The sequence below is a fragment of the Astyanax mexicanus genome, chromosome 9 (genome assembly GCF_023375975.1).
Source record: "Astyanax mexicanus isolate ESR-SI-001 chromosome 9, AstMex3_surface, whole genome shotgun sequence".
Taxonomy (NCBI): Eukaryota; Metazoa; Chordata; class Actinopteri; order Characiformes; family Acestrorhamphidae; genus Astyanax; species Astyanax mexicanus.
Window position 1 is genome coordinate 13,852,715 of NC_064416.1, and position 22,224 is coordinate 13,874,938.

A 22,224-nucleotide genomic window follows, 5' to 3' on the forward strand; every position below is an offset into this window, starting at 1 on the left:
AGAGGGTATAAATGATGGAGGGAATATAAAAAAAACAGACTAAAGACACAGACATCTGATAGACAGGCTTTACAAATGTCATGTGATTGCATCTTTCCCCAGCATTATATTGTTGCTCTCATGCAAAAAAAATATGATAAATTGACCAATAGAAAGACTTCAAAATGACTTCACACAGGCCTCCATCGAAACTTATGAACTTTTTTTTTCTTTCTAATGCAAATATGGCAAATATTTACAACACATCTACAATATATATCCACACATTTGTGGACACCCCATTAAATGAATGCATTCAGCTATTTTAATTTGCACACATTGCTGACACTGATGTGCAAATGCTCAATTACACAGCTTGTATAGTCACAGGAGAATAATATAAAATAAGCAGTATTGAATAGAATTGGACTACTAACACCATTACTAATGTCAGACCTGAACTAGAGGAATATAAATGCCCCCAGCATTGAGTTGGAGAGTTGGGGAATTTGGTGAGTTGGTGGTGAACATTTAACATCCTGATCTCACTAAGACTCTCTCTTTTGGCACTGAATTTAATCAACTCTTCACAGCAAGCCTTCAAAAATGTAGTAGAAAACCTTCAATTTAAAGTAAAGAAAGTTACGCCAACAATATCAGCACAAAAACTCTTTTAAACCCTAGAATTTTTTTCATGTGATTTTCATTGTGTTGCTGCTGTCTGAGTTGTATGGGACTTTGAGGAGCTTCAGGGCTCATTGATGTCATTAATGTTATGGGTGATTCCCTCCTCCCATCTATGTTTTTTTCAAGACGCATGCACCCGGTTGATTTTCATCTGACGTTAGTGATAGAGAGTAACATACTGTATTTATGAGTGTAATTTTCCTGATGTTAGTGTTTTTGTTTAAATCAGGCGCTCACATGTCCCAGGATGTTAGGACATTACCTGTTAAGGATTACCTGATTTTGCAATAATTTTTCTGCTTTTTTATAGAGTCATCCATGGTACCTTTTATTTTATGTGATGTTGTATGTTGTGAAATTAAAGAAGGATTCCAAAACTTGTTGTACAGTATATACCCAACATTAGTGATGGTGTTACTCATTTTAACGTTAGTGTTCTAGGGTTAGTACTCTTATTTTCTAAAGAAACAATGAATAGACGTGTCCCAGTATTTTTGTCTATGTAGTTTATCTTTTACTGGAGCCCTGTAGAGCCCTGTGCTCTTTTTCATTTTTGTCTGTTTCCTGCTGTAGCCTGACCCTTCCCCAGACGGTGCATAATGTCTTCATCGAGCGTCTGGCTGACTACATCCTGGTGAAGAGCACGTTCGGCTTCTCTCTGGCATGGGACGGGAGCTCCGGGGTCTACCTCAAAATGACAGAGAGCCACAAAGGCCGGCCTTGTGGACTGTGCGGAAACTACAATGATGACGGATCGGATGATCTCAGCAGCACCCGTGGTGAGACAAACAGACTGAGACGCACTTATCATATCTATCAGCGACCAATTCAGACTCATTATATCAGCTCTGCACGTAGCTGGGTTAGATCGAGCTCACTCTCACTCTGACTGCAGAGCTCCTGTACATGAAACAGAGAGTTCAGACATTTCAGCAATGCAGGGAGTTTGTATTGGGTGTAGTTAACTCCAGGTGCAGTCAGACTCTGTGATGGAGTAGAATAGGTTCCTCTTTGTGACTTTGTGATCAATCATGTACCTTAGTCTATTAACATTATAATACAATAAAATTTCACAAATATGTTTTTTTTTACTGTACACATTTTTTAGAAAAAAATATTACATTGTCCCTTAGTCCCTCAATAATAATCCCCCTGGTAAAAAAATATGTTTTTTTTCCAATATCATTTGTGACAAAGTGACATCATTATTGTCTCAGCCAACACAGTATTGAAAAAACTGACATGGTATTAGTTTTTTATTATGAGATATATTTATTACAATATTAAAAATCACCAGGTGTGTAAAGTCACTTGTGGCATTTTTAATATATATACAGATTTTTTTTACATTGAAAAGAATGAAAAAAGGTCCACATCTGACCTATATTATTTATTCTATACTCCAGACTTGTATACAAGATGCATTACATTTACCATTAATGTCTGATTATTGACTTCCAGGGAAATCTGGTAAAAAAAAAAAAATAATATTGCAACATATATTTGCATGTATTTTTTTTTTTGCTGTCCCAGGCTTTGACGATATCACTCCCTTAAAGTGAAATTGAAAAAAAAAAATCTTTATCATATATCCTATTTAAATATGTAGACATATAAAAAAAAACATATTTTGTGAAATAATGAAAGAATTAATTTAAATAAGCCTTGTTGTAGACTACATTTAAATGTTAATAGAAAAGCATCAAAGTCCTCAAACTGCTGTGTAGTCCAAGCCTTGGCTTAATATTAAAAATTTTATATTAATATTTATATTAGGGACATGTCCAAATTCTGTTATCTTTAGAAGAGCAGTTTTATTTATGTAGTATTTATATATTTACATTTAATGGTATATAATGTGTGCTTTTCTTAATTGAGAACATTAAACTTGTAAATTTGGGATCTTATAATCATTAAGAAATACAAATTTAACTGAACTGAGTTGCAGTTTCTGTGAAATTCAAGTAAAACATATAATTAAATATCATACATTTTAGAATATAATTAAATAAAATATATAATGTATACTATATAATATGAAAGAGGTGTAAGTGTTGCTGTGTGCTCTGTGTTGTTGTGTTCAGGTTTAAACTCTGACGATGTTGCTGAGTTTGGAAACAGCTGGACTGTCCCGCTTCCTCACGAGCGCCCCTGTCCCGCGGTAGACGACGACTTCCCCGGACCCTGTTCCTCTGAGTCAGATATGGATGTACGCTTCCTCCTGTAGTCCTGGGGACAGTGTAGATGTGTGAATGTTACTGTAACAGGGCAGTTTATACAGAGTGAAGCATAGCTGAATTACTGCAGGTGGATTTGAGTATGTCTGTGTCTTTATTTAGATGCTGAATGTTTTATTTTTTTTTACAGGATGCCATTGAGAAGTGTAGCGCTTTGCTCTTCTTTCCATTCGTCTCCTGCCATGAGAACATCGATCCCAATCCTTTTGTTGCCAGCTGTGTTTCAGACCTGTGTGTGTAAGTAACATGAGTGAGTGAGTACGTTCAGTTTCAGGTAAAAGTCTGCCAAAAACGCCATCAACTTTTAAACATTTAAACTCTGGCCAACTTGGCAGGTTTTGTGCAGCCCTGGTCACATTACATGTTGTTGATTTTCTAAGTGTAAATAATTCTCATTCTCTACATACTTCTACTCCTTCTGAAACACGATCACAGATTAGTTCTTTAAAAGCTGTGATATGCAAATGTAATGGCACATTAAATATGTATGTTAAATATTAATAAATATATATTTTTTTTATTTACGTTTTTATATGGGAAAGAAAAAAGCCTCAAATTACACATTTTTATATGTTCATTTACCATTAGAGAGAACCTCTGATACATTAATACAAGGCATTTCCCTATATTTCAAGGATTATAAGACTTATATACACAAATAAAACAAAAAATGCAAACACACAAAAAAAAAACACCCTACACACATCCAAGGAGGTTTTGTTATATATAAATACTACACTTTAAGCATTACATCATTAAGTATACTGGTATTATTATTAAGACCAATAGTAATTTGGTCTTATTGGTTCAATATACTCAATAAATCGTTTGCATATCCAAGTAAATGTACTTTTTTGCATATTAAGAGAGAAAAAAGTGCTTTCCATTACATATATCTCATGAATTCTGTCAAACTATTCGTCTATAGTGGGAGCACAGAGTTTACCCATCTCCTTGTTATTTCTTTTTTTACTGGCTACTAAAAGAACAAGCAGTAGTTTCCTGTCCATTTCATTTAGTGATTTCACACTCAAAAACTTGTTCCATATTTTTTTAATTCCATTATTTCCTTCCAAATTAATAAATATTTTCATAAATATTTATCAATCTGTAAGGGTTTTGACTAAATATAGAAAAATAGTCTGCATTTTTGGTAACTAAAAATGTAAGGGAGAATCTCTTCTTAAAGAATATCAAAATTATTATTTGTTTTACAATATCGCCCAGCCTTAAGTATTCATGTTTTTTAAAATACATTTTGAACAATTATTTATGTTTAAAGTAAAGTAATTGATAGATGGATGGATGGATGGATGCATGGATGGATGGATGGATGGATGGATGGATGGATGGATGGATGGATGGATGGATGGATGGATGGATGGATGGATGGATACCTTATTTATCCCGAAGGAAATTTAGGATTTATCCCGAAGGAAATTTATATTTGTGTATATTCACAGTTAGAAAATTGACACAGAATGTGTAACATGACCAAGGCTGCTCAACTTGTGCATAGGACTACAGTGTGTGTGTGTGTGTGTGTGTGTGTGAGAGTGTGTCTTTACAAATGACCAGTTAACCACTGTTTAAACATTTAAATGGTAATGGTGTAATCGACCAGGTAAATCTCTCTCTCTTTCTCTTTCTCTCTCTCTCTCTCTCTCTCTCTCTCTCTCTCTCTCTCTTTCTACTATTTACAGTTTAGACTCTTTCTAACACTCCACACTATGCAATTACAACAGGATTATGCTAATTATAGTTAAGGAATGACTTGCAGGGTGAGAGTAGCATGTGTGCGCTTGTGTTGGAGTGTGTGCTCCGGTGTGTGTGTGTGTGTGTGTGTGTGTGTGTGTGTTTGGGTGGGTGGGTGTGTTAGATTGGATTAGGTTGATTAAAGTGATGACATAGCTGCTGGGGTTATGAGGAGGTTCAGGCTCAGCTGCTGAGTGAGATGGTGGGGAGAGGCTCAGATTCCAGAAGCGTATTTGAGTTGAGCAATGCGATATTCCTTTAGCAGCATCTAAACAAGTACTGGCTGCCTGTTGACTTAAGATTGAACTATATTTAAGAATGTGTGATGACTGATGTGGACTCTGAGGTTGGTCTCATTGCTTGAGCTGTATGATTATTTTCCTGCATGTTCTGTATATTAGGTTTATATTCCAGGGCTTTAGGAATGTTTAGTCAAGTCAAGTCGTCATTATGTAGTCTTATCCTGATTTTCAATGGCAGAAATTAATGGGATTTTTTTTTAAACCTCTGGAATATAATCAAGAGGAAGATGGATGATCACAAGCCATCTAACCAAGCTGAACAGCTTGAATTTTTGCATCAGGAGTAAAGGCATAAAGTTATCCAAAAGCAGTGTGGAAGACTGGTGGAGGAGAACATTCCAAGATGCATGAAAACTGTAAAGTTGTGCATAAAAACCAGGGTTATTCCAGCAAATATTGATTTCTGAACTCAAAACTTTATGAATATAAACTTGTTTATATTGCATTTTTTGTTATTTCAGCCATTTCTCATTTTCTGCAAATTAATTCTCTAAATGGCAATATTTCTATTTGGAATTTGGAATAATTGTTGTCCGTAGTTTATAGAATAAAAAACAATGTTTATTTTACTAAATTTTATTTTGTTTATTTTACTCAATTTTATTTTATTTATTTTTCTTATTTTTAATATTTTATAATTTTTTTATTTATTTTTCCAGAGCTGTATTTCACAGCTCTACTTCAATATGATATGAAATGTTGCCCTGTAATGGTATGAGTAAATATGCTATATGGACAGAAATATTTAAACGCCTACATTCATTGTTTCTTATGAAATCAGGGTATTAAAAATATATTATCCTGCTTTTCTTGGAGTAATTGTCACTACTGTTAAGTCAAAGGTATAAAAAATTAACTAGACTTTAGAGCATTGCTGTGAGGATTTGATTGAATCGAGCTTCAAGAGTGTTGGTGAGGTCAGGCTGTTGGATGATCACCACACGACCTCAGTGTTGGATGGAGGACCATCATTCCAGAGAACAGAGTTCCACTGTTCCACAGTACTTAATACTGGGGGGCTTAAAAATCCTCTAGCCCTGGCATTACGTCTGGTGCCAACTTCAGGTTTATCTGCTCCAGAACGACCTATTCTATTGGCAGTACTTCTCTACAGGACTATACACATTGTGTGTGTGTGTGTGTGTGTGTGTGTGTGTTTATGTGCATTCGCACATTTGTGTGTGAGCAATGGGTGCAACTTAAATAGGCTGAATGCATTCCGTACAAGGGTTTAGTTCATTAATAAATTCATTATTTGGACAGAGCATGCCTGAAGACACAGTGTGTGCGTAAATGTACTGTACTTGTTTTAACAGAGCAAACTCTTTATCTTTACTCAGTTCAGATGATGGAGACACATTTTGCAGAACACTTGTTGAATACACCAGAGCCTGCTCCCATGTCGGCTACCCAGTGCGGGAATGGAGAGACAGCTTTCCTACCTGTGGTGAGTACAGTGCTGCTAACTGGCTTATTCACCCATGTAAAAGAAAAGTGCATTTAAGTAATTTTTTTTAAGTATACTTATTAACATGGTAAAGTACATAGTCTTAGCGTAAAATTTGTATGTACTTAAATACATATTAAATGTACTATTTTGGAACAACTTTAAATTTTAATTAAACTATATATTTAAATACAACATAAAAGCATTTAATTGTGCTTTTGAGTGCTTTTTTTCACATACCTTCTTCGAACTTAAGTAGATTTAAGTATGTGTTTTATAAACATAATTTTTAACACTCTTGTATTAAAAAAATTTTATTATATTGTTGTCACCAAGGCCAGGACAAGGTGAGACAAATGCTGATTAGAAAACACAGGTTTATTGTTGACACAGATCCCAAAGAGTACAACTAGTGAACAACAGGGCAGCAAAAAATAATAACATACCAGAACGTATTGAGCCATAAGCAGGGTCGGTACATGAGTAAACAATAAGGAGTAAAGGGATAAGAAAAGAGAGTAGTCAGAGAGGAAAGCAAGGTTGGTAACTAAAGATCAACAGCAGAACTAAAGGGCTAGACAAGAGAGTAAACTAAGAGCAGAAAATGATCGATAACAATAAGGCAAGAAAGCAAGGAAAACGCGTTGTAACAGAGCTAATAAACTAGATAATACTTGGCGAGAAGCAAAGGAAACAGGTATTTATACAGGGGAACACAGGTGTGGGAAATGAACAATCAAAATGTGGGCGAGGCTGAGTGCTGCAGTGTCACATGTTCAGCCGTGTCATTGTAGTCCATGGCGGAGAATGCTAGGAAATAGAGTCTTTAGTAGAACAATAGTCCAGAATGGGCAGACTGACAGCGTCAGGACTGACAATTGTATTTTATTGTGTATTATAAATGTACTACTGTACATACTAATGCACATATTGTGTACACCTTAAGGACACTGGAAAAGTAGATCAGTGCACTTTAAGCAGTAGTTAATGTGTGTTGTCATTGAGTATATTAAATAGAAAATGCACTTTTAGTATTCTTTACCTAATTGAACATACATTTAATGCTCTTTAGTATACTATCACAAGGGCAGTCTTATTATACCTAATGGAAGGATAACTGTGAGTACGCCTGTCATGATAAATATTTTTGCTAATTTAGATAAACAATTTTATTGTCATTTGAAGACTATTTAATGCAGCGGAAAATACAGTTACATCCTGTTAAAGACATTTGTTTATGCATAAAAAAAAACTACTGGGTCTCAGAGGGGTCCAGTGGTCTAAGCGCTGCTACTATGATCAGGGTAATGTCTGCAGCACAAGCCGTCTGTGAATTGAGTCGCTGCACTTTCCTCCGAGTGCGACATGATGCTACTTGGCAATGCTGCATCAGCAGCAGTTCAAAAAGAGGCGGTGGCTGACTTCACATGTATCGGAGGAGGCATGTGCTTGTCTTCTCCCTCCTTAAGGTGGGGCATTACTAGTGATGGGGGAGTCCTAATGAGTGAGTTAGGTAATTGGCTGTGTAAATTGGGGAGAAAATGGGAAAAAAAATAAAATAAAATAAATAAAACTACTAAACGTAAAATAAAACTACTGTTTTTTTACAGATGATATACCAGGTCATTCACTTGATTGAGCTCTCCTTTTTAAGTAAACACATTGGGTGATATTGAGGTCTGTGTAAATTATTAATAGTACGTTAATATGTTGTGTGATAATTCGAATAACTGTGGGCAGTCATTCCAGAACAACCTACTGTGAAAGACAGCATTTTTAATAACAGCTAATAATTATGTGTGTTATACAGTTTTACAGTGTTACACTTTTTAATAGTGTTGAGAATTATGTGTTGAGTATTGGTATATCGTGTGTTATAGCGGATGAATGTGAGGACAGCTTTGTCCATAGAGACTGTATCAGCTGCTGTCCCCCTACCTGCACGTTTGAGAAGGAGTGTCTGGGGACGAACCTGCACTGTCTGGACGGCTGCTATTGCCCTGATGGTGAGTCTTGTGGTGTAATCGTGTACAAAAAACAGCTTAGCGAAAGTGTGTGTTTGTTTAGAATATTCTCTGTGTCCTTACTTCTGTTCTCTTCCCCTACTCTCAGGGTTAATTCTGCAGAATGGAACATGTATACCAGTGGCTCAGTGTCCCTGTGTGTATCATGGTACAGCTTATCCTTTGGGTCATGTTCTTGAGCAGGGCTGCACTTCCTGGTGAGAATGCTGCTTATTTACAAATATCTCTTTTTCCATTGTATTCTGTTCTGTTATATTATGGGTTATAATCCTGGACAGGCATTCAAAATCTCCATTTAAAATACTGTGTTGTCATCCAACATCATGACCTCATTATCACGCTTGTCATTGAATGCAATCAGAGCCTCACAGCAATGCTCTTTTATTCATAATATTTATTTTAAAGGAAACCGTTAATGAGCAGTTGTCCCAATATATTTGTCTGTGTAATGTATTTCATATGTTTTTTTTTAAGATTTTTCTTATTGGTTGTGAACAGGCAGTTAGCAAAGCATTTCTAGTTGTTCCATGTATAACCTCATATATGACAAATAAACTTTGATTTCATTTGATTTGAGATTTTAATTAATGAGCGGGTTAAATTAAATGGCTAGGTAGGATGAACCCTTGAGCAACACAGGCTTTGAGTATTGCTTTTTTGGCAGGTACTAACTTTTCTGTTATTGGTTGGGGAATGGCATTTCTTATTTTAGCCATTTATGTAGTTTTACACAAGTGTGTCTCGATCTCTTTTATTTTCAGTGTCTGCATGGGAGGAGTTTGGAACTGCACTGAAAACAACTGTACAGGTAAGTCTTCAGCTAGATTCATAAAAACGTGCTGCTACACTGTACTTAAACCATTTTGAAGCATTTAAACTAAAAAAAGCAGTTTCAGAGTCTTGTTTTTCGTACACTGACTTTAAAATGGAGAATGGCATCTATGTCACATGATTGCACAGATTTATGTAAAATTATTTGGTTCCACTTTAAAATAAGACTACCTTTATAAAGGGTTTATAAATGGTTTACAATTCGTTTAATAATGATTACTAATTACGTTGTAAATGCTTTAAAAATCATTAATAATCAGTTATAAAACATACGTAGAAAGGGCAACAATTATGTTGTTTGTCAAATAGTGTACCCACAACCATCTATATTGTTGCCCTAATAAGTAACCATTAATAAACTAATTGTACGCCATTTATAAACCCTTTATAAAGGTAGTCTTATTTTAAAGTGGTACCAATTATTTAATACTCTACTGTCTCAGTTTCTCTTTAGTTGCTACATCTGTAGCTCGTCTGTTAGCCTGCCCATAAATGTATGTGTATGGTAGCACAGTTTTTTTTTTTACAGCAGTAGAATAAAAGTGAATTACACTCTGCAACTGTAGAGGGACACCAGGAGCAACAGTACCAATTCTAGTTTAGCTGCTTTAAGTCCTATACCTAAAATCAGAAGACCACTTCCTGTTTACTGCTGTTTGAGTCTATCTGACCAAAAAAGTCACTACTAACATTGACTTAATTGAGCTAGTGCATAGTAATGACCATGGTTAAAATATTTAGAAAATTAAGCAAAATTAAAATGGTAGTGTAGGGTGTTTAGCATAGTCACCTCACATCATGAAGGCCTGGGTTCAATTCCCGGCTGTGGTGACCGTGGTCTTTCTGTGTGGAGTTTGCACTTTTTCCCCGTGTAGGTGTGGGTTTCCTCCAGGGGCTCCGGTTTCCTCCCACAATCCAATGACATGTCGCAGAGGTGTTTGAATTTGCCCCTAGGTGTAAATGTGTGAGTGACTGAGTTCGTGTGTTTGTCTGCCCTGTGATGGATTGGCAGCCTGTCCAGGGTGTACCCTGCCTTCCGCTTAATGACTGCCAGGATTGGCTCTGGCTCAACCGGATTAAGTGATTGACCATGAATTAATGTTTATAAAATGGCACTGAATGGAAAATAGATTCTATTTTTCACTTTTTACACAATCTAAATCTAGCAGGTTTTCTTGAATGAACCTATAAAAAAATATCCAAAAGGACATAAAAGCTTGAATCTTGGTATATTGACTCCAGTTGCATTTAAAGCTTTGAAGTTTTCTATTTTGGAAGCTTGAAACAACAATGATATGCCACTGTTATGTGTAGTAAAACAAGCAGAGAAGTGATTTCATACATGTGCTTTTTCATTATAGTAAATGAGTGTGTGTGTGTGTGTGTGTGTGTGTTCTTCAGCTGAGTGCACTGTTGTTGGTGACACACACGTGACCACATTCGATGGGCGTATCTTCATGCATACGGGCACATGCCAGTATGTGCTAGCGAAGAGCCGCGGCTCCACCAAGTTCACCATCACACTGCAGTATTCAGCCTGCGGAGAGGTAACTCTGATACATCTGTGAACAAGAAAAAGAAAAGATAAGCAGATTTTTTTGAGAGCATTGTAATAGCAAAGTGTGAAAACTTGTAATAAACAAGGAGTAAAGTAATCCTACTGTAATCCTAATGATACATGAAGCACCACAGATTCAGACTCAACCAGCAATTGCATTCGGTGTTCATACGAACAGCTGAAAATATAAAATAATTCGTTGTCCTTGTATTTTCTGTGCATGAGAGATGTAGCATATAAACTGCTTGAAATATCTCAACCCAATACATGAGACTTGAGAGCCCTGTAGATCTATGGTACAAATAGCACTGCTGAAGTAAATGTATGATGAAAATAGCAAAGCTGAAGTAAATGTATGATAAAAATAGCAAAGCTGAGGTAAATGTATGATAAAAATAGCAAAGCTGAGGTTAATTTTTGATAAAATGGCATAGCTAAGGTTAATTTTTGATAAAATGGCAAAGCTGGGGTGGTTAGCTAGCTAGCTAGCTGAATGTGTGGCTAGAATAGCACTGCAGAAATAAATTAATTATTAGTATACTGATCTCACTAATAAATGTAATAATATATTCAGTGGTGAAAAAGCTGTAAATAAAAACATGTTGAGTATTTGGTATTCAGCCTTAAACAAATTGTTTCCTTTTGTTCAGTTTAGGCTAGAAAAATCCAATTTCAGTCCCTAGTTGCATTATAACCTAATTAGTTACATCAGGTGTGTTATACAGTACATTTTTATTGGTATTTGTGTCTATAAAACTTTTCTTAGAATTGTTTGATTATTTATTTAGTGTTTTTGTACATAGTGTACATTTGTTAAGCTGAATATTGCTATCTGTGTTGCTCAGATTCAGGAACAGTCCTGTTGTCACTCAGTGACTCTTGTGATAGACGAGGATGTCGGCAGGCAAGTCACGCTCACCAGAGAAGGAGATGTCATCATTGGAGCCAGCATGGCTGTCAACTTACCATACTCAGACGGTAAGATTAAATATCAATCCCAATCACACATTAAAGGGTTAAACATTAGTGAATTTTAACAGAACTTTATTGGTCAGTAAAACTATATCAGTGTTAGTAATACTGATATATTTACTCACAGTTGGATTTATTCAGTCAGTAAAACTATAATCATTAATAATCATCATTGTTTTGAGGTTTTATGAGTTTAAGAAAGTTGAACTATTTAGAAAGTTGTGTCCTCTTTAACTGTTTAACATTAACTGGGATGGTTTAATCTCAAATTTATGATAAAACATTTATAATAAGTCATGCACTGGCACTTTTAGCATATGTATGTAGAACTGGATAAGAAAGTACTTCTTCACAGTGCTTCTGTATTAGTGGAACTGTAAAAAGGAAGAGCCACTAATTTATTCTGATTGCTTTGATTGATTTACCATGAAAAAATGCACTAGTTTGGCACGTCTCTATCCTATAAACTGTATTAATCTCATGTTTTGTTTAAATGTTTTTGTGTGTATTTATGTGTGTTGTCAGATATGGTGGATGTGCGCAGACTGACATCTGTGTTTGTGGGCCTGCGTGCTTCCTTTGGGCTAAGGATGAATTATGATTGGCGGGGTGGACGAATCTACCTGCAGCTGGACAGCACCTGGGCAGGTTCCACCCTCGGCCTCTGTGGAACTCTCAACGGCAACCTACGCGATGACTTCCTGTGAGTTTCTGCTAGTTTTAAAAGTTAAACTGTAAACAAATCATTGAAATCATTATTGATTTCCCCAAATCTGAAAAATCAGAACAAAAATAATTAAATCAATTATAAAGTATCATATAATTACTGTCACAAGGTATTCTCCTATTTCCAAAGTATCACCTTTAACAGAAAAAGTAAAAACACTTTTTGTAATTTGTGACTTTTTGGTAATCTGGCAGTTGTTCTTATATTGTGTTGACATAATTTCATGATAAATGCCAATAAAAACATTAATTTTCTTTTCCTGTAATTCTGAGTATTTTAAGTGACAGTTTTGATATATATGTGTGTGTGTTTATAAATGAGTTCCTGTCTTCTTGTATTCTCTCCAGTTCTCCAGCAGGTATGATAGAAGGAACGCCACAGCTGCACACCAACGCATGGAAGGTGTCGTCAGCATGCATCAGCCCTGTTAACATCCCCATCATTGACCCCTGCGAGATGAACCAACAGAACAGTATGAGAATAAAATTCTACACTGATTTTATCCCAAACTAACTGTTCTAATGATGGTTGGTGTATGTATGGAATAGATTTCTGATGAAAATGTACAGTGTGGCTAACATTCCATTGATGGAATAAGCTGGTCTATATTCAGTATATTCAGGTAGTCAGCTGACCTCATTCTTTCAGCACATACTGTTGCTGAACCTAGACCTGTAGACAAACTGCAGCATCAACCCCACATCATAGCACTGCTCCCAAAGACTTGAACAGTAGGAACTAGGCACGATGGGTGCATCACTTCACCCGCGTCTCTTCACTCTGGAACAGGGTAAATCTGGACACAACAGACCACATGACCTTCCTCCATTTCTCAAGAGTCCAATCTTTTTTTTTTTTTTATATAATTTTATTTTTAATTTTTCCCATTTTCTCCCCAATTTACACGGCCAATTACCCAACCCACTAATTAGGACTCTCCCTATCACTAGTAATGCCCCAACACACCAGGAGGGTGAATACTAGCACATGGTTCCTTCAATACATGTGAAGTCAGCCACCGCTTCTTTTCCAGCTTCTGCTGATGCAGCATTGCCGAGCAGCCAGCGCTCGGTTCCGGTACATCAGCTCACAGACGCCCTGTGCTGCAGACATCACCGTAGGAGTGATGTGGGGAGAGAGCGCCATCTACCCACCCAGAGGGAGCATGGCTTAGAGGGAGCACCGGCAGCTTGATGGCAAAGCTGCATGAGTGGGTGTTTGAACCTGCGACCTCCTGCTCATAGTGGCAGCGCTTTAGACTCGGCGCCCAATCAAATTTAGGCCTTATTTTCTGGTTAGCCTCACTGATTAGTGGTTTTCCTAAGGCTACATAGGTGTTCAGTCCCAATCCCTTGAGTTCCCTTCGCATTGTGAGTGTGCAATGCTCTTATTTTCACTATTAAACACAGCCCTGAGTTCAACTGTTTCACCAAACGTTTGTGATGGAGTGATGGATCCCCACTATCCTTCTAGTTTTTAATAATGTGCTGGACAGTTCTTAACCCAATTTTTGTTGTAGTTTTATGTTGCCTCTGCTTGATGCATGACAATGATTTGAACCTTCTCAAATAGACTGACATCTTATCCACAACCATGGGATGTGTCTTTCCACATGGTTGTTTAAGAAATGGGAAGCAACTCATTGCACCAGTTGGGGTTAAATAACTTTTTGCTAGCTGAAAGAAAATGCAGTAATTATCTGATAGGAGGCTAGTACCTATTTGCTTAGTTAAATCCAGGTGGCATCTTTGTTTTTGGCTAGGCAGTGTATGTTTAAAAAGCCATCATGTTGCAAAAGCTTTTTAAGAGTAGTCATATTTATACCATTTGAATTGTAACGATTTCATTGTGTGCTACAGCAGTGCTGTGTTTGTTTGATTGCAGCGTTCTATGCTTCAGTGTGTGATGTTCTGTCTGGAGAAGTGTTTGCTCAGTGCCATGCCTACGTGAGTCCCAACATGTACCACCAGCAGTGCCGTTACCAGGCTTGCCGCTGTGGCAGTGGCTGTCTGTGCACGGTTCTGGCCCACTACGCCTACATCTGCTCCAAACACCACGTCATCATCAACTTCAGAGCACACGTCTCTGAATGCGGTGCGTTTATTTCATCACCTGTTCAGCCTTTCAGACAGTTAGATGCTGCTGTGAACAGTGTGTGGAAGCTTTGCTGAGCTCTGACAGTAGTTTACGTGTGTGTGTTTGTGTGTGTGTGTGTGTGTTTAGGCATGGTGTGTTTGGGGGGGATGATGTACCTCCCTTGCACATCCACGTGTGGGAAGACGTGTCATTCCGTGAGTCTTGGGGAGGTGTGCGATGGGGACTGTGCTGAAGGATGTGGCTGCATGGAGGGGATGCTGTATGACCACGCCCGGCAGCGCTGTGTACCACTGTAAGCTCTGTAGACCACCTGCGTTCAGTCACTTCACTGTGTTTTATTGTGAACATGCTGTAAATACAGATATTCTAACTTTCAAAAAACACAATGCATAACTTTAAACCTGGTGCATAGATTGTGCTTAGATTTACCTTAGTGTTCAGAAAGAGATAAAAAAACACTGCTGCTTTTAATGTTACAGTTACATGTCCTGTTATGTTTGTTTGTCAGAAACAGCAATGGTCTTTCTGGGTCAATTTGACTTGGTTTATGTTTTATGATCCAAAAGTTGTCTGAAACAACCAAAAAAAATCCTAACAAGCAGTGTGAATATTTCATTTCTAACTCCATTACTAATGATTCTATTAATATTTAGTGCAATGGTGTTCCTTACCTCTAACAGCCCTTGTGAAAAAGAAGTATACTTAAATTATGCTGAAATAGGTCTGTACTTAAGTTATGTTATTTTGGAACCAATAATTTGTACTTAATTACTACTTATTTGTAATTAAAATGATATAAATGTGCACTAAATTCATATTGAGTATACTAGTCATATGTTATTTTCATCACTATTTAATATAATTTAGTTATATTTGTGTGAGCTGTCCGACTGAACATTAAAAATCTATTAAAATGTGATTAAAATATAGAAGAAGTTTCTTACAGACAAAAATACTTTAAACTATTTTTTCCAGATCTTCAAAATTTAAAACGGGTGAATTTGACCCGTAACATAACAGGAGGATTAAACTTTGTAGAATTGATTAATACATAGTAAATAGTGGACCAGCTTAAAAAAAGGCTGCAACATGTTTAAGAATCTTTGCAGAAATGTTTTATAATAAATCTTGATTAATTGTGTATGTCATTTTCTTTTTTAGGTCTCAGTGCCATTGCTACTTCATGGGTTCAGTGTTTCAGCCAGGAGAAGTTTCCTTTAGTTCCTCTGGGCCTTGGTGAGTGTGTGTTTTTGTGTATTTCTTGTTACAGGAGCTACATCCTTAATGCTTTTCTCTTTCTCTAGGCCTGTCATAATTAATATATTTTGTCCCAAAAATAATTGTGAAAATTGTGCGTAATTCTCAGCACTGCAGTGACACTGGCATGGAGGTGGTGGGTTTAGTGTGTGTTGTTCTGGTACAGCAGTGCTGCTGGAGTTTTTAAACACTGGGTGTCCACTCACTGTCCACCGCTTTATTAGTGCTGATAATGATAACCAGTGGTGGTTCTGTGGGATACATACTGACATTTGGAGAACAGGGTGAAAGGAAGTTATGTGTGGATTTCTACCTTATGGTGTAAAGTGTTGTGTGTGATTTGTTTTCAGCCTTTGCAGAAATGCCCGTATGGAGTGTGTGCCTGAAGAAAGAGGTAAATCTTAAACTTGCTGTGGTTATTTGATTGCTTTCACCCTTTATAACTTTGTTAAGGTCATTTACTGATGTTCAGATAATGCATATTTAGGTCTGCATTGTGCATTGTAATGGGGGTGATTAAGACGGGATGACACTTCAAGTATAAACAGAACCCATGTAAAACAGTAGTGCAAATATGTATATAGCTGGTAAAGTGAATGAGTGCGTAAAGTTCTTAAAGTTCACAGTTTATGAGGAGCTAAAGTGAGTAATGCAGTGCGAGTATAGCAGTAGTGCAGGTATGGGATGTGTAGTGCATGTAGTTCACAAGCATTCTCTCTCTCCTGTCCTGTTTCCTTCAGAGCCAGAAAGAGGAGATTGCCCAAACGGGAAAGTTTACTACAATTGCAGGGGTCAGCTTGGGGCGGGGCCAACTGGTGTGGGTGTGGCCTGTGAGTTAACCTGTCGGAACCTGATGTTGAATCTCACCTGTCCTCCCATGACCCCCTGTGTACCTGGGTGTGGATGTCCTGCAGGGTACTGTCCATCTGTTTCATTGTTCCTCAGTGCAGAAGACCCAGTAGTAGAAAAAGTAAATGTGTTGCATATGATTATTATTTGTGTGGGTTTTTATTTGTGCAGGTTGGTTGGTCATAATGGAGACTGCTATTATCCAGAGAACTGCCCGTGTGCCTGGCTGGGTTTGGAGTATCTTCCTGGAGAGACAGTGGATACTCCTTGCTATCGCTGGTCAGTGTGCTTATTTCATTTTTTTAATAGTCATTAGTATTGTATGGTCATTAGTGCTTGTTTTTTTCTATATTTTTTATGAGCCACAGATATGTTTAGGACTTTTGAATCCAGAACATGGGAGATATTTGTTTATTTAGACCATTCAGAAGGGGCCATACTGACAGTTAACCTGTGACAGAGAGGTGCATTTCATAGTACAAATGACCACAACCATCTATTTTGCATAAAAGAAGGTAAAACAAAGTAAAAGAATGTTAGAGTCTGTTCTTTTTGTCATTTAAAGCACATAATGGCTGCGCCCAGAAACCCCAAAATGTACTGTTAATTCCAATCACTCTTCTCTCCTGTATGACCCATCTTAACTTCTGTCGAATACTGGAAGAGATGAGAGAAGACATTTAAAATCTTTCTTAAAGTGACTTCCAGCGGAGGATACACAAGAGTATTCTACCCAGGAACTCTTTTAGGGATTTTGGAGTAACATCACTGTGGACAGTCCCACAGGGCACATGTTCTTTAATCCATTCATTATTTATTATTTCATGTATTTATTAAATTGTGAAATCCAAAATGTTGTGTAGAAATAATGCAACTTATAAAAAAAATCAAAAAATAGATACATAAAATAAAATAAATAACATACAAGGCTTCCACTTTTATCTGATTGACAGCTTTTAGAAATGTAGTATTTTCGTTGCAACAAGCAGAAGTTTAAACAACCACTATCAACACAAGGGATGGGTAGAAGAGGAGAAGTAGCAGAGGTTTCTGGATACAGCCTATTTATAGACTATAGTTAGTGTGGCGATGTGGTCACTCAAACAGAGGAATACACACTTCACACACTTTAAATTTAATTAAAAAAAGACTACAAATTTAATTCTGACAATAATGAAAGTTTAGTAAACAATTATATATATAATTTTTTAGGTGTCAATGTCATGATGGGTCAGTTAGGACATATGATATTGGACATGATGATTCATTGAAAGATGATTTAAAATAGTAGCTCTTTAAAATATAGTATTTTCTCTTATATGATGTCAACAAGGTAACTGGGGCACTTTATTAATAATGAATGAGTAGCTTTAATGCATCTCGCCTAACATTGCTGACGCAAACGGTACCATTTCGTAGAATGACTCTCGCATATTTCTGCCCGCAGCGTGTGCCACCGAGGGTTCTTCAATTGCACATACTTCCCCTGTCCGGCCGTCTGCACTGTCTACAGCGATCGTCATTACCACTCGTTTGACGGCCTGGAATATGACTACGTCAGCGACTGCCAGGTCTACTTAGTGAAGGTATTTGTGTGTAAAGTGTGTGTCTGAGTGTGTGAGGGTCAGTGATCAAGAACAAGTGTCAGCCTATTGTTGACCGTTTGGGAGTAAATCGGATTTGTCGCAAACATGGAGGAAAGGAGCTTAACACTTCCACAAATGAAATGTTTGATCACATCCTCAGTGACACACCTTTAAACTGGCCAAAACGCTTTAAAAACAACAAAGGGGCTCAGAAATTGTGTGTGTGTGAGAGTGTGTGTTGCTGCGTTAGTGTGTGTGTGAGTGTGTGAGCGAGTTCGCTGGGCGGCTCTCTGTCAGGGTGGATAGAGTAGCAGGAACGGAGCGACTCCCACTGCTCCTAATCTTGGGAAAATCAGAGAGGATTTTTAATTAGAGCGGGATTGCTGTAACGGAGCCGCGGTGAATGTCAAACCCTGCACACTAACACAGCGCACAGACTCGGCAAAGGCCCTCCGCTAACAAAGAGCAATCTGTTCCTAATCAGCCTACGCACTGCAACCTGCTACTGCTGTGAGTGTGTGTGTGAGTGTGTCTGTCTGTCTGTGTGTGTGTGTGTGTATTGGGGAGTGTTGCTGAATGGACTTTGGTGTCTCTTAAAGGGCAGTAAACCTCTGAGGAGTCCACTGATCTACTCAGGGGACACAGCCCTCAACTGTTACAAAAAGCCCATGTACGCACACATACTTTCAGATTGCTTATGTGCCATCCTGAAGGTACTAACTGCTGCTTTCAGTATGAAAGTTCAGAACTGTGTCTGTGCATCACATCCACACTATATGGACAAATGTGTTTAGACACATTCTCATTTATTACTTCTTTTAAAAGAAGAAAAAAGTGTGTCCTACTATCCTAGTTTTGGTGGAGTAACTGTGTCTGCTGTCCAGGGAAGGCTTTCTCTACTGGATTTTGGAGCATTGATGGGCAGCTCTGATTGCATTCAGTGACAAGAGCATCAATGAGGTCAAGATGCTGGATGATCACCAACTTCCTAATTCATCAAAAGAACTGAATGAAGCATCGTTATTCCAGAGAACACAGTTCCACTGCTCCACAGCCAAATGCTGCGGGGGCTTTATACTCCTCTAGCCCCCACCTAACCATAAACATGATGTCAAATAGGTTTACACTAACGTCAAAATTAGTTACACCATCACTAACGTTGGGTATACACTGTATAACAAGTTTTGGAACCCTTCTTTAATTTTATAACATACATCATAACATAAAATAAAAAAGTTACCATGGATGACCCTATAAAAAGCAGAAAAAATATTGGAAACTCAGATAATCCTTAACAGGTAATGTCCTAACAAAAAGTTAGAGTTAAATATGGAGCAGGGTTAATCTGTTCTATTCATTAACAATGTTAGCAATGGTTGCAACTTGCACAAAGTGACTGATTGCATTCATCTGAAGTGGTGTCCACAAACACCATGGACATATTGCTTTAAAATAAAAACAATTATTCCTTGTTTTTGCATCTAGAGTATTGGTGACGTAGAGGTGTCGATCACAGCTCAGAATAAAGACTGCTATGAAAGTGGAATCGTCTGCATGAAGAACCTTCTCATCTATGTTGGCCTCACTAAAATCTACTTCAGTGATAACTCAGGAAAACCTGTGAGTCTTTATTTAATCATAATTTAATCATATACAACACTAACCTCTGTGTAGTCTTCATGTTATTTAGATTGTCTTAATTTCTTAAATCCCCTTGTCTTAAAGTTTAGAAATGTATCTGGTGATCTAGAGCATTCATGGACGTAGGAGCAAAGGTGATGTTCCGCTTTCTCTATTGCTGGAGTCACTATAGGAAAAATCAAGTAAAAAAAAAAGATCTAGAAAGAAGATTAATTTTTGTTTCTGCTGTTAAACATGGTGGTGGGCCATTTTTATCCTTCAGACAATACAAGGTAGTAGTAGTATGATGAAATCAAAAACTTATCATCACTGGTGTCAAGCAGAAACCTACCAACTGACAAAACTACTCAAGAAATAAAGCCTTCCTGACATTAAATAGAACCAATGGAAAAAAATCGCAAAAACACATTTGTAGCATTTCTATTGGCTCATTCATAATTCGTCATTCAAACACAATGTAAAATTTCTAGCATCCCAACAAAAATACCAACAAAGTATAATGTGACTTATTAAACTTAGTTATTGTTCAGTTTAATTTATTAATTGACATTTTAGGCAGAATACTATTTGTTGCCAAATGTTTGATGCATCTTTAATATTCTTTATTCTAAAGGCTCTATAGCTGTTCGTGAATCTTAATGGTATTTGTGTTTGGTTCTGGTGATTTTAGAGTTCCTCCACCGTGATTGGACGAGGGTTTGAGTTTGAGCTGTGGGGGGCGGGCTACTACACGGTGGTCCATTTCCCCAATCAGGACTTGACTGTGCTCTGGGATCGTAAAACAACCATCCACATTCGTGCTGGACCTCGATGGAAGGTTGGTGCTCCTTCCTTGCCTCAACTTATCTAGTGACTTACTGTACCTCCCCTTTTAACACACACACACACACACACAGTTCTTTACACATTCACGATAACATAGATCTAATCTTTATTTCCCCGATCAGATTTCTAACATTTATCTCTGGTTTCAGTGGTTTAATCTGAGCTCCTCTGTGTAGAATTAGATTAACTTCTACTTCTACTGCATTCACTTTTCATTACTTAGCCATTAACTGTTTCATGCTTTTTCTGTTGCTGTGTTGCTGCATTGCATAGTATCATATTATTTATTGTCATCAAAATGATGCTATTTAACAGCAGATTGTTTGGTCTGATGCATGTGTACAGCTTTTTGCTCAGATGTACAGTTTCCAAGTAGCTATAGTTTAAAAAAAAATCCCCATAGGAATTAATGGGTTACAAACGTTCATGCACCCTTAATTTGTGCTGATTATACAAATACACTAGTAACACCTAACCAACAACATGGGGTACCACAGCAATCACCTGAGACACCATAGCAACAGCCAAGCAATTTCATCAATCACCTAAGACACCATAGCAACATCTAAGCAACCACATCAACCAACTGAAACACCATAGCAACACCCAAGCAATCACCTGAGAAACCATAGCAACAGCCAAGCAACCACATCAATCACCTAAGACACCATAACAACAGCTAAGCAACCACATCCATCAACCAACTGAAACACCATAGCAACAGCTAAGCAATCTCATCAATCACCTAAGACACCATAGCAACAGCCAAGCAACCACATCAATCACCTAAGACACCATAGCAACAGCTAAGCAATCTCATAAATCACCTGAGACACCATAACAACAGCTAAGCAATCTCATAAATCACCTAAGACACCATAACAACAGCTAAGCAATCTCATAAATAACCTAAGACACCATAACAACAACCAAGCAATCACAGCAATCACCTGAGACACCATAGCAACAGCCAAGCAACCACATCAATCACCTAAGACACCATAGCAACAGCTAAGCAATCTCATCAATCACCTAAGACACAATAACAACATCTAAGCAACCACATCATTCACCTGAGACAGCAAAACATCAGCTAAGCAACAACATCCATCATCTGAGACACCATAGCAACAGCCAAGCAACCACATCAGTCACCCGAGACACCATAGCAATAGCCAAGCAACCACTAAGCAAGAACATAGCAACCACCTAAAATACCACAAACCGAATGAGACACAATAACAATCACTTCAGACAGCATAGCAACTGCTAAACAACTATTCTACAACTCACACAACTACTAAGCAACATCACAGAACAGAGACACCATAGCAATGACCTAGCCACATTACAGACATCACTAAGCAAGCACCTAGCAACACCATGGGAATACCATAACTACCAGTGTAGTAGCAGCCTATCAACTGCCTAGAAATGGAACCACTTAAGC

The 22,224-nt window shown here is 37.5% G+C and overlaps 1 protein-coding gene across 1 annotated transcript in view; it reads left to right on the top strand.

Annotated features, from left to right (window-relative positions):
• otogl (otogelin-like) overlaps positions 1-22,224 on the top strand; it is a 56,821-nt gene that overhangs the window by 6,686 nt on the left and 27,911 nt on the right. Inside the window, exons 8-27 of the mRNA XM_049483628.1 lie at positions 1,240-1,445; positions 2,751-2,875; positions 3,034-3,140; positions 6,301-6,407; positions 8,288-8,413; positions 8,520-8,628; positions 9,193-9,239; positions 10,664-10,809; positions 11,666-11,798; positions 12,318-12,495; positions 12,867-12,991; positions 14,404-14,613; positions 14,743-14,908; positions 15,778-15,852; positions 16,224-16,267; positions 16,614-16,788; positions 16,894-17,001; positions 18,170-18,308; positions 19,794-19,928; positions 20,620-20,766. Of these exons, the coding sequence (XP_049339585.1) occupies positions 1,240-1,445; positions 2,751-2,875; positions 3,034-3,140; positions 6,301-6,407; positions 8,288-8,413; positions 8,520-8,628; positions 9,193-9,239; positions 10,664-10,809; positions 11,666-11,798; positions 12,318-12,495; positions 12,867-12,991; positions 14,404-14,613; positions 14,743-14,908; positions 15,778-15,852; positions 16,224-16,267; positions 16,614-16,788; positions 16,894-17,001; positions 18,170-18,308; positions 19,794-19,928; positions 20,620-20,766 (2,608 nt within the window). The remainder of the gene's footprint in view (positions 1-1,239; positions 1,446-2,750; positions 2,876-3,033; positions 3,141-6,300; positions 6,408-8,287; positions 8,414-8,519; positions 8,629-9,192; positions 9,240-10,663; positions 10,810-11,665; positions 11,799-12,317; positions 12,496-12,866; positions 12,992-14,403; positions 14,614-14,742; positions 14,909-15,777; positions 15,853-16,223; positions 16,268-16,613; positions 16,789-16,893; positions 17,002-18,169; positions 18,309-19,793; positions 19,929-20,619; positions 20,767-22,224) is intronic.